The following is a 14,621-nucleotide window of genomic DNA, read 5'->3' as shown; positions in this document are numbered from 1 at the left end:
TCAAGGACAAACTCTTCAGTGAGTGGCTTGAAAGAAAGCAAGCTACTTGAGTGCTATGTGATGTAAAGAACAAAAATGAACATTCATCTTTGAAATACCCGACTTCCACAGGAACATCGGTATTGACAAAAAGACTGTTATAATTTAGGTACAACATACAGGATAAATTCATATTCAGAAGCAAGAGAGTGTTAATCTGTAGCCATTTCTAAATGTATTATGAAATGACTTAGTTTCGAAGTAAGAACTTTAGAAGATTTAATTTCAATACATGACATTCGTTACTAATACCAAATTCCCCATGCTTTAAAACTGCATAAATGTTTTTAAAACAATGTCCTGAAGACAATTATAGGTTAATTTAAGTGACCATCATAATTCTAGATTATAACAACCTTCAGAAAGTGTTTGGTTGCACACTTGTTACTCTTTTGTTTGAATATTAATGATTTAAAGGCTTGAATAACATATATAGATAAATTATATATATGACCTAAATTCTTTAGAACATTTATCTTGATTTTTCTGAGACCTGTGTTTCTCTAATTAAGGTGTCAGTGTGGCATATACTGTTTCAAATACATATATTCTGCTCCTTCTACAAAATAAATGGAAAACAGACATTGATAAAAGAGACCTCCGACTAAGATTTCATTCCTTTGAAATTTTCATGTGGGAAAACCGTCATTGCTGCCATCCTGCACCTAATTTGATCTACTTTGAAGATTAAACACAATGGAATTTGCAAGTATACATATTTACATATAGGGGACAGTAGATAACATCATGAACTCATTAGAACTAATATAATAGGAGTGGAAACATGACACATCCCTGTACAGAGGATCTGTACAGATCTTCAATAAAGCCCCAGTTAATTGCCCTGTTATGTTTCTTTCCTGGTCCATACCTGAGAAGCACAACATACACATTTCTACTCAGCAGACTTTAAGTCAGTTTTGAAAGAAAATGTTCACAGTCAATTTGGAGTGTGGAGCTGTTTTATACTAGAAAGAGCAGTGACCCACTCCTGTGCAACAACAGCAAGTGGATAGCAATGAGAATGAGGCAGAATATTGAGAAATCATAAATGAGAGAAGTTTGGACAAAGGGAAGAATAACATGGGGAGTTAAAAGGGACAGACACAGGGCTTACAGCCAGCAGAACCACATCACCTACCTGAAATACTTTTGCCAAATTGTCAAAGAGGGCTTGACCAGCGCTGACTTTGTGCTTGACTCCCCTGACTGTGCCATTTTTGCTGAGGATGTTGACTCGCTTTGTACCAAACCCCCTCTCTTTAGTGGCTCTGACTAAAATGAGCAAGTCATCCTGCTCATTCTCATTTTCATCACACTCAGACCCTAGGTGTCCATTTTGCTGTCCTTCCACTTCACTCAGCCGGCTGGTTTGGTCAGTCTCTGAGCTACTGGCGTACTCGGAGTCCAGAGAGTCAGCAGCCTCCCCGTCGGCATACACCTCCTTCAACACCCTCCCGCTGTGCGAGGACGCAACACGGAATCGAACCTTCCTCGACAGCCTCTCACTGTCCGCCTTCATTTCACTTTTAAACATCGCCTCTTCCATTGATATAAGCAGTTTGCATTGTTCCAGTGTGGTGCCCATTGCTTTTGCCAGTTTGTCACACTTAACAACAATATCAGCGCTGTTTTCTGTTGACAGGGGTTCTCATATTAAACTAAAGAGGGTTCCCAAGAAGCAACACTGCCGTTCTGCAGTTAATAATAGATGCATTTGTGCTATGGTTACCTTTAAACTAAAACCTGTAAAACGATCTTGTCAATTAAATATTAAAAAGCCATTGTGTACTTTTTAGCACTAAGGAAGAAAGCAAGAGAGGGAGAAATTATATTCATTGATTAAAATAAAAGTCCAAACCCACACATAATAAACCAAATAACAAAAATTACATGAGTTTATATGAATGTAGTTTTTGTTTTCTGAGAAAGACAAAGAGGAAGAGTTTTTCGCAAGGTCTGCAGAGTCAAAACTGTTTATGTACATTACACCTGAGAGGAAAATCGCAGACTTCAGCACTGAAAAGAAATCAATGATGGCCATGTTTCTTTCACCAGAACACTTCATTCCCCTACCAGTCAGACTTCATTCACCAATGTTTGCCTTACATATAAGCTTACAAAGATTTGTTGGGGAGCTCTGACTTGGTGTTTTGCGATGTTGGCCTTTGCTCAGACTGTCAGAGCATTGGAGAAGAAATTAGCCACAATTTGTTGCACAGAGTAACATTGTGTTATTCAATAAAACTGAGCCACAACTAGTGCCATACAGTAACCACAGCCTCTAATCTGTTTTTTTCAATTATTCAAGGGACTGGACCAAGGGAATCTGAACAAGGAATAGGAGAAAGCTAATTAATTGGGGCAAGAAGGATCAAACAAAGAAAAGTAGGGTAAAGTGAATTCGACCACAGGGGAAGGAAATTCCCCTATCCGAGCAAATCACAAGTAGAGGTTGGCACAGTGTTAGACAACTAGGCTCTAGATGTAAAAATAACAAACCACACTTAAGGTTTCTGACTATGTCCTCTCAATATCATGTAGTAGCACCTTAGACCCCCAAGCTGTTTCTGAGTTTGCATGATGATCCCTACTTACAGTGCTATTTCTGCATTTTCTTCATTCAAAGTAAAATGCAAAGTAAAATGCAAAGTAAAATTTCTTAGAGCAGAATTGAGAACTCCATCCCCTTCTCACTTTCCTGGCAAACATTCCTTACACACTCCCTACAGCTTCATTTTCTCTCTAGCCTCATGAATACTGAATTGCTTCCCGAAGTCCATGACCCCCCAACAGGTGTAGGCATGAAATGAGTCCCTAGACGCTCAGCCAACTCAGAATGGTAATGCCTGCGGTCACAAGCAGCTGCAGAGCTTAAGGCATCTGAGGAGGCTTTCTGGCCAAAATTTTGGAAATGCAGGCTCCAATCTTTCAGCCAACTAGGTAGAGGTTATTGTGACTTTCTTTTGAACAACAGGCAAGAAAATACTGCTCTTTGGCCCAAGTAAAATCACAATGCTTGTGACTAAACTCTAAAATTACTTATTTTCCATCTACAAAATGGAAACACAAATGATTAGTGACATTTCATAGTGCTAGTGGTTGCCACACTTCTTTCTAAAATGAGATAATTCACTACATTATCAACTACTATTATTCACACAGAAAAACAATAGGTAAAAATAATGTTACAAGAGCTAAAATGCATTGTTGCTCTTCTTTCAGAGAAGAAAAAAAGCTTGTATCCAAGTCTGTACTAATACTGAATACAGTTATAAGACACCTTGTGAAATTTATTTGGGGATGGTTTGAATCACACTGACTGTGATATAGCCACTTGCCCACAGAAGCTTTGACAACAAATACAGTTCATTATTACTAAAAACTGACTTAGAACTAAGAACATTCTGTAGCAGAATTAATATTTCAAAATATCTATTATGGAATTATTCAAACGGGCCTGCAAGGTACCTGGAGGAAATATTTAGTTGTTACCTACCCCAAAGTTAACTGTATCATGTTTCCATGATTACCTGAGTGATCCCCTCTTAGAAACCTGCAGTAATTAACTTTGTTTATATTCTCTTAAGTAAATAATAAAACCCAGGTGCTTTGCAATGAATTGCCACAGATTAAAAAATCTGAGCTACTATAACAGAAATATTTTGCACAAAGACTTTCATAATAGTTTTATCTTCTCCAGTTGATGCTATATATTCTTTAATATTGAAACCATTTTACTCCTATGCAGGAAATGGGAAAGCCTGTATTGTCTGTAGTGCAAAGGATTTGATGTTACCCGAGTGATTTAAAAAGTTAATGTAGCGTTGAATAAATACAGAGTTAATCAGTACCACATTTTAAAAACACTCCAAATACTGTTATCATCTTGTTGTCAGTTAGTAGGAAATTAGTTCATTGTTTAGTTTCATGGCAATTCCATTATTCACTGGGAAATATTTTTATGCCTGGTTATGAGAAATGAGAAAGTGTATGCACAGTTTTCTCTGCAGAAGAGTAGTTAAACACCCCTTAACTATTAACAAGGGGAATTTGCCCCTTGACAAAGGCATTTACAGGCATAAGATGTCATCTTGTTTCAGCTGTGGACCTTCTCTGAGCAAACATGTGATTTTGGGGTGTTTTGCTGATCAGGGATATCAATTAAACTCAGACACCAGAGTGAAAAGAGCAGGCATATTTACTAGAAATAACAAAATATAACAGAATAATACAGAAAACATACAGTAAGAAAAGACAGAATAGTGCACTTAAACAAATAGGAAAATACAGGGTAACGCATCAAATCATTACTATCTGAGAGAGAGAATAGTGATTAAGAAAGATACAACACCACTTGCATACTTTACCATTATGCAGATCCGCAGTCACTGGGCAGCCCCGGTTACAGCGAGGATTTGGAGAGCCTGTCCCGGCAAGTGGGAAATCCTACGCTGTGCGTCCACCCGTAGGTGAGGCTTCCAAAGTCGCTGTGAGCGGGCCCAGCCTTATATGCTAAAAATCAGCACGCCAGAATAGCTGGCACCTTTGTTTCAAGCGGAAATATCTGGTTTAAATTTCACATTAGGTTCCCCCCAGAGTCTGGCCAGGGCTCAAGGAAGAAACTAAGGGAATTTCTCTGCTTATCTGATTGGATTATGCACAAGGTCTCACATCAGGCCTTGAGGACAGGCACCTGTCTCCATGACTCTGTTACCCTATTCATATACAAAGGAAGGGAAAGATACATTCATCATAGCTACATCCTCCATGCATATTTCATTAGGGATTACATACTGAATTAACAGTTTTGGTTCAGGGCCTGTTGCTCAGGCTTCAACACTTTCACCTTTTACATCAGACTAGGTGGTTTGTTATAACTTAGTATAATACCTGTTAGCACAATGGTTATCAGTTATAAAATATACAGGATTCATCTATAGGTCAACTCTGGCTTGGGCCTATTGTCCAAGCCTTAGCACTTCATGGGGATAAGTGCACATTGCCAGCAGGAAACAAATCACAGACTAAATTGGTTGTATTCATGACATAAGACATCTGAGGGTTCAAAGACCTGCAATGCACATATTTGTCCCATCTTCTGGCTGCATGTTCTCAACAAAGGCAGAAAGGATGGAACTTGATTAAACATCTCTGTCCCTCCTGTAGAAAAAAATTTGTAGTAAATGGTGATACTAACTCCACTTACCCAGTTTGATGCTGCACCCTGACAGCTGTTATATTTGTGTTTATCATTTTCTAGCTTCTCTAGGCAAACTTCATTCAAGGGGTTATTTCATTTAATGAGCAGTATTCATTAAAAACTAATGTGGTGGCAGGGTTTTGCAGTAATGAGATATTTCTTACTTGTAATTATGACACTTCCTGAATCATTTGGCTACTGTTAGTTTTTGTTTCTGCTTAGTTTGGTTCTAATGTTCTGCCATTGATTAATTCGAGGCCAGGGGTTCCAGCATGCATAACGTCGAAGCATACAGAGAAAAAAGTTGTTGCTACAGAGATCACTCCTTAATAGAGAAGCACTCTGCAAAAAAACACCTGGAAAGAAGATATTACCTCTGTCACCTCTTTGACTCTGTCCCATCTCACAAGGAAGTGTACCAGCCCATTACCTTGATGTTGTGCTAAATAATATGGTTTCCAGTAAAACCCTCACATTTTATCACATTCAAATTTATCACCAAGTCAAAAGGAACAAAGAAGATGATGTTTCTGCTAGTTGCTGTCTTCTGATGATCCTTCTTGACACAGAGTCAAGATAACAGTACTGGATGAAGCCCAGGAGACAGATGCTGTACAGTGCAGCCTGAAAGGCAAACATCTGCTCTGAGATACACATCTGAGAATCTTCCACAGTCCATGCAAGAAGGTGCCTGCAGAGGGCAATTCATCACATCTTTCTTCCATGACAGAGAAAGCAAAGAAAATCTGACTAATAAGCTTATTCTGAATATTTACCTTTTAAATGACTGAAATTAGGTCAGGTGAGCCAAACTCTTTAATACTTTTAAAATGAAAGGTTTGAAATAAGCTAAAGTAGCAGTCATATTATTCCAAGTGAGACCTTTATAGCTGCATCAGAAAGGGGAAAAAAAGAGCAGAAGAGAATAAAAGGAAACTCCAGTCTCATTTATAACCCTGACACAATTTCTTTAATATGTAAGTGACATCTAACTGTCAGAGTTCATCATATATATATATATATATACTTCAATTTCAGCAGCTTATACAAGGAGAGAATCTGTCATAGGCACTCCATTTCTGTAAGTTTGGAGCACTACCAGCTTCACCTCAGGAAAGGACAACAAATCAATAACATTAAATGCAGCAAAATGCTTGAAAGAATATCTAGCCATGTATATTAAGCAGCAAAGATTGTTTGCATTTTGCTGAAGAAATATAGAGTGTGCTATTTGAAACTACCGTAAAAATGGACCTCGTGACATTGATCAGAGAATAAAAGGTATGAAGAGCTGTTAGAATTGGTAGTATTAAAATAACAGCAAAATTAAACCTGAATGATGAAAATGAGACTTTTGGAGGAAAACAGATATCCAAAAAAGAAATAAACTAAGTTGAAATCACAAATGCCTTCTTCATTTCTGAACATGTGATAATTTTAATAGAGTGGTTTACCCTATGACAAAGTGTTATACTCTCTGTTTCGATGCACAGTGTAAGTGAGGCCATTTTGCCTTGTGTATTTGCAGGTTACTAAGTATATATAGCAAATCTGTAGGCTGACTTGATACCATTCACATGGGTGTCATTCATCATTAGACAGATGGCATGAATTCACAGTGACATGTCTTGTGATACAAATTTTTCTTCACTCTACAAAGTCTGTTTGCAACTGCCTCTGACTTCATTACACTGGTAGTAATCAAAGCATATTCTGTAATCTCTAATTGTTAACGTACTATTAGCAGAATAATCATCAGGACTCAGACATTCAAGAGCCCTAGATGTCCCATCTGTTGTTGGGAAGCAAGTATTTTGGTTTTTAAAAGCACAGGTGGAAAGTTGAGTTTGGTTATTCTGTTACAAGTTAAGTAAAATTTGTGAACGACATGCTCTATGCTTTAGAGATTACAAAAGCATATGATTTGAACAGCAATGCTAAAATTGTTTCTAGCTGAGAGAGATTTAGTGCATTTTCCACTTGCTCAGAGAAGGAATATTCCCATTTGCTAAACTGGCAGAACATCTGTCTACTTTTCTGCAGGTCCAGAATAACATTTTAACTGTAGGAAGGTTCAGGAGGACACACAGAACATGTTCGGGTACCCATCAGGGAACTCTTGCATCTGGCAGTCGTTTGTCAGACATAGCAGCTGCTAAACAGAAATACTACAGATGAGAACAGACCAAGCATACTGTTGCCATTATAATGTCTGATTATTCATATGACAAGTACCTTATACTGCCATTTCATTTTATTTGTAGATTTTAACTTCTGTTAAACAATTGTTAGATAGAATGGCAGGGTTTCTGTGTCTATGTTTCTGTTTACATTAGTGAGTCAGGTGCACTTTTTTTTTCAATTTACATAATGAAGGAGTTAAATGAATGAGGAAATCAACACATGTATCTAGGCCATGCACACAAGCGCACAATGAAGTAAGAGGACGTATGGGATCTTTCTGCTACCCTTTTTGCCAGGGGTAGAAGAAATCCTCCATTTCCAAACCCTTCAGGGAGAAATGCTCTACATTGTATCTGAAAAGGTAGTCAATTACTATCTTTAAATTCAGAGCGATTTCAACATAGTTCTTTCATTTCTGCTTTTTCCACAGTAGGTTTCCATAGGAGTCAAGTTGCTGAGCTAAACGCAGAAGCAGCAGTTCATGAAGAGCTTCTGTCTTTATGTGGTAGTTCAGCTTCTGCTGAAAACTTATTTTATTTACTCTGAACAAAGCAAAAGGTCAGCTCTTAAATATGTTAAATATCTGAGTTATACGAGGCACAAACCAGTTTCCCTTCAGGAGAGCCTTTCAAATACTTCTAGTCAAATGACTACAGTAGAAAGAATAGTGACTGGAAACTGAACCGCATCAGATGGCTGATAACAGGCATAATTATGTCTCTTACACAGCCAGTCTCAAAATTCATTGTTTGTAGCTCCATTTTTTCCAGTTATGTAAGCAGTCATCATAGGATGTGTGTGTTAGCTGTCTCTCTGAAGCTAATTTAGCCAGTAGTTGGCCACCAAAATTTTTGGTGGCCATAAAATTTAGAGTCTAGAATGTAATTGAATTTATATGCTGATCTCCATTAAGATCTTTGTTATATTTTCTCCTGTGTTCTAGTTGAACAGGTAAAAATAATGAGAGAAAAATATTTCTGTTACAGCAGCAATTTGTAGAGGAAAGAACAAATATGTTATGAAAAAAAAATTTATAGATATAATGCATCAGGAAAATAAAATCTCCAATTCAGCAGAGAACAAAAAAGCATGTCATAAGATGTAATTGCTCAGCCAGACTGTTCTGTTGTATAATGTACTGGCTAGATATTAAGCTAGACATTAAGTTCTGCAATACCACGGTGAATTGTGAACCTACCAGTTTGTGGGGCCACATATGCAGTGCTACTCAGCACAGGATTAAGAACAGAGTATGCACCTCTCCACCAAGCCACCTCCCAAATGAGCACGACAAACAAGTCCTGGGAGAGGAGGTCTGAATGCCAGAATCTAGCATAGAACGCATCTGAGGGTCACTGTCAACTAAAGGGTTGCTAAGCTGTGGAGCAACCATAAAAAATATGTTTTCTGTCTGATGATTCCTCAATGGCTCCTCTTGAGCCCATCTCAGATCAGGTTTACTGTCATTAATACTGGAAACCATAAGTGAGCCTGTGTTGAAAAAGAAAAAACTGGAGATTAGAAGACATTAATAGTAGAGCAAAATATTTGTACACATTTCTTGTAAGTTCTGCTTAAACTTCCTAAATGTGAAAATGTGCTCCCTTTTTTTTTGGTGTGGTTTATAACACCTTTGTTTGAAATCTGGCCTAAATCTGATAGTCCTCCTCCATCAAATGTCACAATCCAAATACTACCAAAGATTTGGAAGAAGAACCTGCTACAGGAAGCACAGATTCACTAGGAAGAATATCCTCTTCTGTACCCATGCTGAATTTTGTCATTGTTTCAATGACAAAGAAACAACCAGGAACTTTTAAAAGAGATTTATTTTTTGCTTGGAAAGAAAAATGATGCTCAGACTCATGATAGCTCTCAAAGCTAATTTTCAGGGATTGCAAGCAGTCCCTCTTCTTTGTGAACAAAGACATAAAAATCAACATGAAAGCTCCAGAGAATCATTTCCACTCTTAGGGCTCCACATGAAACAGCCTCAGCAGCAGCAGAGATACCTGAACCCTGTTCTGAGATTCCTCATACTTCTATTTCTCTTAGCTCCCACTAGAAACACAGGCCATCTTTCTGTGTTGGGCTTGTTGTTGAAAAAATGAAAATAACAGAAGTATAGGGATTAAAAGGATCTGGCATTCAGTTACATTGCAATAAAATGGGTGGAAAGAACTAACACTCTAGTGAAATTCAATTTAGTATTGCACTTCCTCACGTGATTCATTACCATTTGTTAAGTACCCCAAGTACACTTTCTAGGTTATCAATGTTCAGAGACAGCATCTCTGAGTAATATCAGCTAAATAAAAATTAAAACATTCTATCAAATTTCTGTCATCTTTTGGCTCATAAATACATATATTCATATATATTTCAGACGCAAAATCTTTATAGCCCTTTTTATAAGGTAGATATGTTAGGCCTACATGTTGCTTTTAATATTTTGGACAAATTCCAGCTAGATCATTGAATGCTGCATTGTTAAATTTTGAGTATGGTGGTCTTCCCCTTGCTTTGCTATGTTCTGTTAAACAGCTGTTGAGTCCTGCTGCTGAGCTGTCAACACTTCATCAGTGTGTGACCTTAAACACATCTCTTAAATGTTCCTTAGAGACAAGAAAGATTTAATTATATAGTTTTCCTGGAATTACTCTGAGACTCTTATAAAGAAACGCAAAGGATTTGTAAGTACTGTGAGTAGGCTTATGTTTTTTAAATTTATTCTTAGATTATGAAAATGTTTTTCAGGTTGGTACATAGCCAACCTGGGGTTTTGGATGGGTAATATTTATTTGGGGACTTTAACTCTGAGGCGATCAGTGCTAACAACACGTAAGCAGCCCTTTTTTGGTCAGATTTACTCTTATGTGGGAGTATGTACAAGTTACTGCTTGCAGACTGTATGGAAATTCTGTTGCTGAGCATGCAAATATCTACCAAAACCCTGTATCTGAGTTGAAGCACACATCTTGCATGCCTCTGTCAAACTTTCCACTATGTAGTATTTTTGACATATATTTTTGAGCCAAAAATATGACTACTAGTGATTTAGAATATTTTTTTTGCGTCTCTGGTTTTCACAGGAGAAAATCATATTCAGTGTTTTCTTCTTATCATTTTTTTCCTCCTTAGAAAACCGCATCATTATTGTGATTGTAGACAGTAGATACCCTAGAGATAATAATATAATAATGAAGCTTAGCTCTCATTTCACATGTGGGAATAAGAGTGATTAAAATAAGGCAAAGGACTTTTACTTATTTGCATTGTTTCTAGCTAACGTTACTGCTAGTATTCCTTCTGTGGGTGTCTTTTTATTCAACACTTGATAAATCCTTATATGTTGTTTGTTCTCCATGTCTTCAGGTCATCGTTAAGAAAAGAAAGACCAAAATCTTGTGAAGTTTGTTTTTTTCATGTATGTAACAGCAGATGAACTCCTGCATAAGGAAGATGATCTGCACATACTGTGGTTTCCCATATGGCCAGTAGCTGACAAGAAGTCATCCAGTCCCTGGACTGCTGTGCTATTTTTAATTTAAGATAGGGTGGACATTAGTTTTGGTGAAGGAAATATTTATATATATACAAATGTATTAAATCATAGATGGGAAGGAAAAGATAGAATTTAAGACAGCCTTCAGGATAATAGAAACATATCAGCTCTGTCTTGTGTACCCCTGAGGAGAGTTTAATAGCCATGACTTCCCAAAGGTGAATCCTTATGAGACCTGAAGGCAGAAGAGCCATTCATGGACACAGAAGAAAGGAGACTGGTTTGATTTTTCCACATGACAGTAACCCATAACCGAGTATAGAGGTGAACAGACAAAGACCAGGGGGAGGACAGGGGATTAGGGTATTGGTCTGTTTAATATCTGAGCTAATTGCAAGAGCAATGAATCATTAAGTCATTTAGGCTCTGTGGATCTCAGCCACCAAATTGGGAATCACCTCACCTAGTTTGATCCAGACAAACCCTTACTGTGAGCAGGGAAATAACATCAGCAAATGCTTGTCTGGACTGACTGATGAAACCACACTGACGCTGGATGAAATCTCTGCCTTATACCAGCAGAAATTCAGAGCTTAGTCAGTGCAAATGGAGGAGCCTGGGCTGGTGATTCACCCATTGGTGCAGGGATGTCAGGTACTGTCAGAGCCAGTCTCTGGCTAAGGCTGGCACACAGCACAGGTGCAGAGGGGACTAGAGAGGCATGGCCAACAGAGGAGAGAGGCCTTCCTTTTCTGTTTGCTAACAGAAAAACAGGCACTTTTTGATCTATAGAGAAAGGAAAAGCTGTGAGGACAGATTATGTTTTCTTCTTTTAGCAGTGATTGCTTCAAAATCATTGAGAACTAATGATGCAGTGCTGTCCAGATTTTTCCCCACACTTCAGTGCATTGTTGTTATAAATCCAGTTATTCATTACTCTAATTTGCAGTAACTTTCCTAGACCACTTATTTGCTATTTAAAAGAAGAGATGTCAGACATTGTCCAAAAGCATATGCACATACCATAACACTGGGGAGAAAAGAAAAATACAATGCCTTTAGCTACCCTCAATCTCTTTAGAACTGGGAAACACTGACTCACCAGCTGAGTACCCAGCACTCCAATATTTGAACACTGTTTAATAGATTGATTTGTACATTATAATGAATCATATGTCTTCAGTCACATATTCTTTAGTTGTTGTTGTTATTATTGGTGGTGGTGTTATTATTATTATTATAATTTCAACCTTACTGCATTCCTCAGGAAACCAAAGACACCAAAAGAAGTATAGCCTCTAAACACTATTCTAGTCTTGGTTTCATTTCAGCTTAGACTGATCTAATTCAATTTACAGGCTCATTAACCAGACTGCAAATGAAAGGGGAAGACACTGTGTCTCCACAGGAATCTTCAATGTCAGAATGGTCTCTGGGTTTTAAAACCTCAGAAGATCCTAGTGAAGCATCAGTCTGTTTTCTCATCCAACAGGTAAAGAAAGTGGCAAAGAAACTGAAAGGAAAATTGTAATGCTTTTTTTTTTTGCATGTGGATTTCTCTATAGGCTTTCTGGTCAAATATTTACAAAAAATTACTGACTTGCCAACAGGCTTTTATGCTAAATCACATTTCTGATTCATCTTAAAGTTATTTCAAACAAAAGAAATATTTCTTTCTCTCTCTGTATCTCTGTCTTTCGAGTTCTACCTCTATTTTTCACAGCTGACGGACAGTGACAGTATTCAGTGCTCTTTCCAACAGGCATGCCCAAGGGCTGTGCCCTGAGCCTACCTGCCAGAGCTTTTCAGTGCACCCAGTCCCATAACTTTATTACTGACCACATGCTAGTTCCACCTTTTAGTTACAAGATTCTTCTCATGAATGAGAGATTCTTTATTTTATAAAAAGGTTTTCTGTTCAGAATACCTTTTGAAGGGGTTTTTTTGTTTGTATTGATTTGTTTTGGTTTGATTAGTTTTACTGCAACTGTTCACTTACTATTTCTTATTTCTTTGCTCCCCGGAGCTGAGAAGACTGCTGAATTACATCAGTTCCCAAAGGATGCAGCCTTCAGCTGAACACTTGTATATAAATTACTGTTTCCTCTGTGGTGCATATTCATCAGTGACAAATTCAAATGCACACTCTCATTTTATTAGATTCTTACATTCGAAATACATATTCACAAAGGCAAGATTTCAAACCAAATCTTTGGTGAGGCTCAGTGGCAGTCTTAACTCTTAAGTAAGCTCAGCGGGAACTCAGACCTCCCCATCACCCCCCATCAATGATGTTGAGCCCAAGATATTGACTGAGATGCAGCATATTTAATTTAAAAGTTTACCCTTAGTCTCCAGTTAATAACACACATGTGCACTCTCTTCTTTCAAACAAACCCCTTTCACAAGTAGTGGCCTTTATGCCCAGCAGCTAAATGCCTGGTGACTAAATGTCACCTCTTTGAATGGAAAAGCTATTTCATTGTCCAGAACTGTTCCTGGAACACTGAGCAGCATAACGATGCCTGATAAAATAGGCACCTGGGATGTCTGATACTGCAGTGAATTTTCATAGATATGCACTGTCACTAGAAGCCCATTATACTCTGGTCTCCAAAGACTTCCATTTATTGGACTCAAAATCTCCCTTGAGCTGGCACTTCAGTTCCAGACCAAGTAATTTGTGAGGTTTCCTTCACAAATTTTGCTGTATCTTACATTTTGTGGGGCAGATTCTCATTTTTCTGCAGCACGCTTCATTTATTTTCAGCAACAAAAATCCAGATGAATGCTAAATCAACTGGGCAGGTGAAGATTCCTTTTAAATAAGTGAAGCATTTTGGTGGGTTAGCTCTAGCACAGATATCACATCATTTAAGGATGTCCCAGCAAGTAACCCAAATGAATCTTAGTCACCAATGTTATTTCGTAAATGTTCACAAAACATGAGTCAGGTTCCATAAAATCTTCAGACTGGGTAAATATTGTACAATTTTAAAATGTGCATATTTCTTTTCTCTTTGATCTTGATCCTGTTATTGCACTCCGATATTTTCAAACCTTGCCCTACAGCAACATAGAGAGCAATCACATTTTTCATGGAAGCTGAGATCTACATGTAATCCTTTTACTTCAGTAGTTATGCATTTGCCCAGAACCACGTCCAGCCAGGTTTTGAGTATGTCCACATTTTTCACTCTTTTGCTAAAGATCACTAGTTATTGTGATGCTCACAGCAAAAGGGGTGGCTCCCCTTTTTGGCAAAAAGAGGTCCTTCTCTGAGGGTCCAGAGGAGGGCCACAAAGATGATCAAGGGACTGGGAAACCTGCCCTATGAGGAAAGGCTGAGAACTGGGTTTGTTCAGTGTTGAGAAGAGAAGGCTTAGGGGAGACCTTATCACCATGTTCCAGTATTTAAAAGGAGGCTACAAAGAAGTTGGAGACTCCCTTTTTACAAGGAGTCACATGGAAAAGATGAGGGGTAATGGGTACAAATTATTCCTGGGGAGATTCCGATGGGACACAGGAGGAAAATTTTTCACAATGAGAACAATCAGCCACTGGAATAATCTCCCCAGGGAAGTGGTGGATTCCCCAACACTGGACACTTAAGGTTCAGCTGGACAGGGTGGTGGACCATCTTGTCTAGACCGTGCTTTTGCCAAGAAAGGTTGGACCAGATGATCCTTG

At 38.1% G+C, this 14,621-nt stretch overlaps 1 protein-coding gene across 2 annotated transcripts in view; it reads right to left on the bottom strand.

Moving 5' to 3' along the window:
* Window positions 1–1,591, bottom strand: part of GRXCR1 (glutaredoxin and cysteine rich domain containing 1) — a 40,621-nt gene extending 39,030 nt beyond the window's left edge. Inside the window, exon 1 of one of the 2 annotated variants that reach the window (XM_074865056.1) lies at window positions 1,181–1,591. In XM_074865056.1, coding sequence (XP_074721157.1) covers window positions 1,181–1,588 — 408 coding nt within the window. In that variant the 5' untranslated portion in view covers window positions 1,589–1,591. The remainder of the gene's footprint in view (window positions 1–1,180) is intronic. The other variant, XM_074865057.1, reaches the window with a different exon arrangement.
* Between the last annotated feature and the right edge of the window lie 13,030 nt (window positions 1,592–14,621).

Source organism: Strix uralensis, chromosome 4 (assembly GCF_047716275.1).
Source record: "Strix uralensis isolate ZFMK-TIS-50842 chromosome 4, bStrUra1, whole genome shotgun sequence".
Lineage (NCBI taxonomy): Eukaryota > Metazoa > Chordata > Aves > Strigiformes > Strigidae > Strix > Strix uralensis.
Note: the sequence above shows the minus strand (reverse complement) of the source record. Positions and strands in the feature narration are given on the sequence as shown.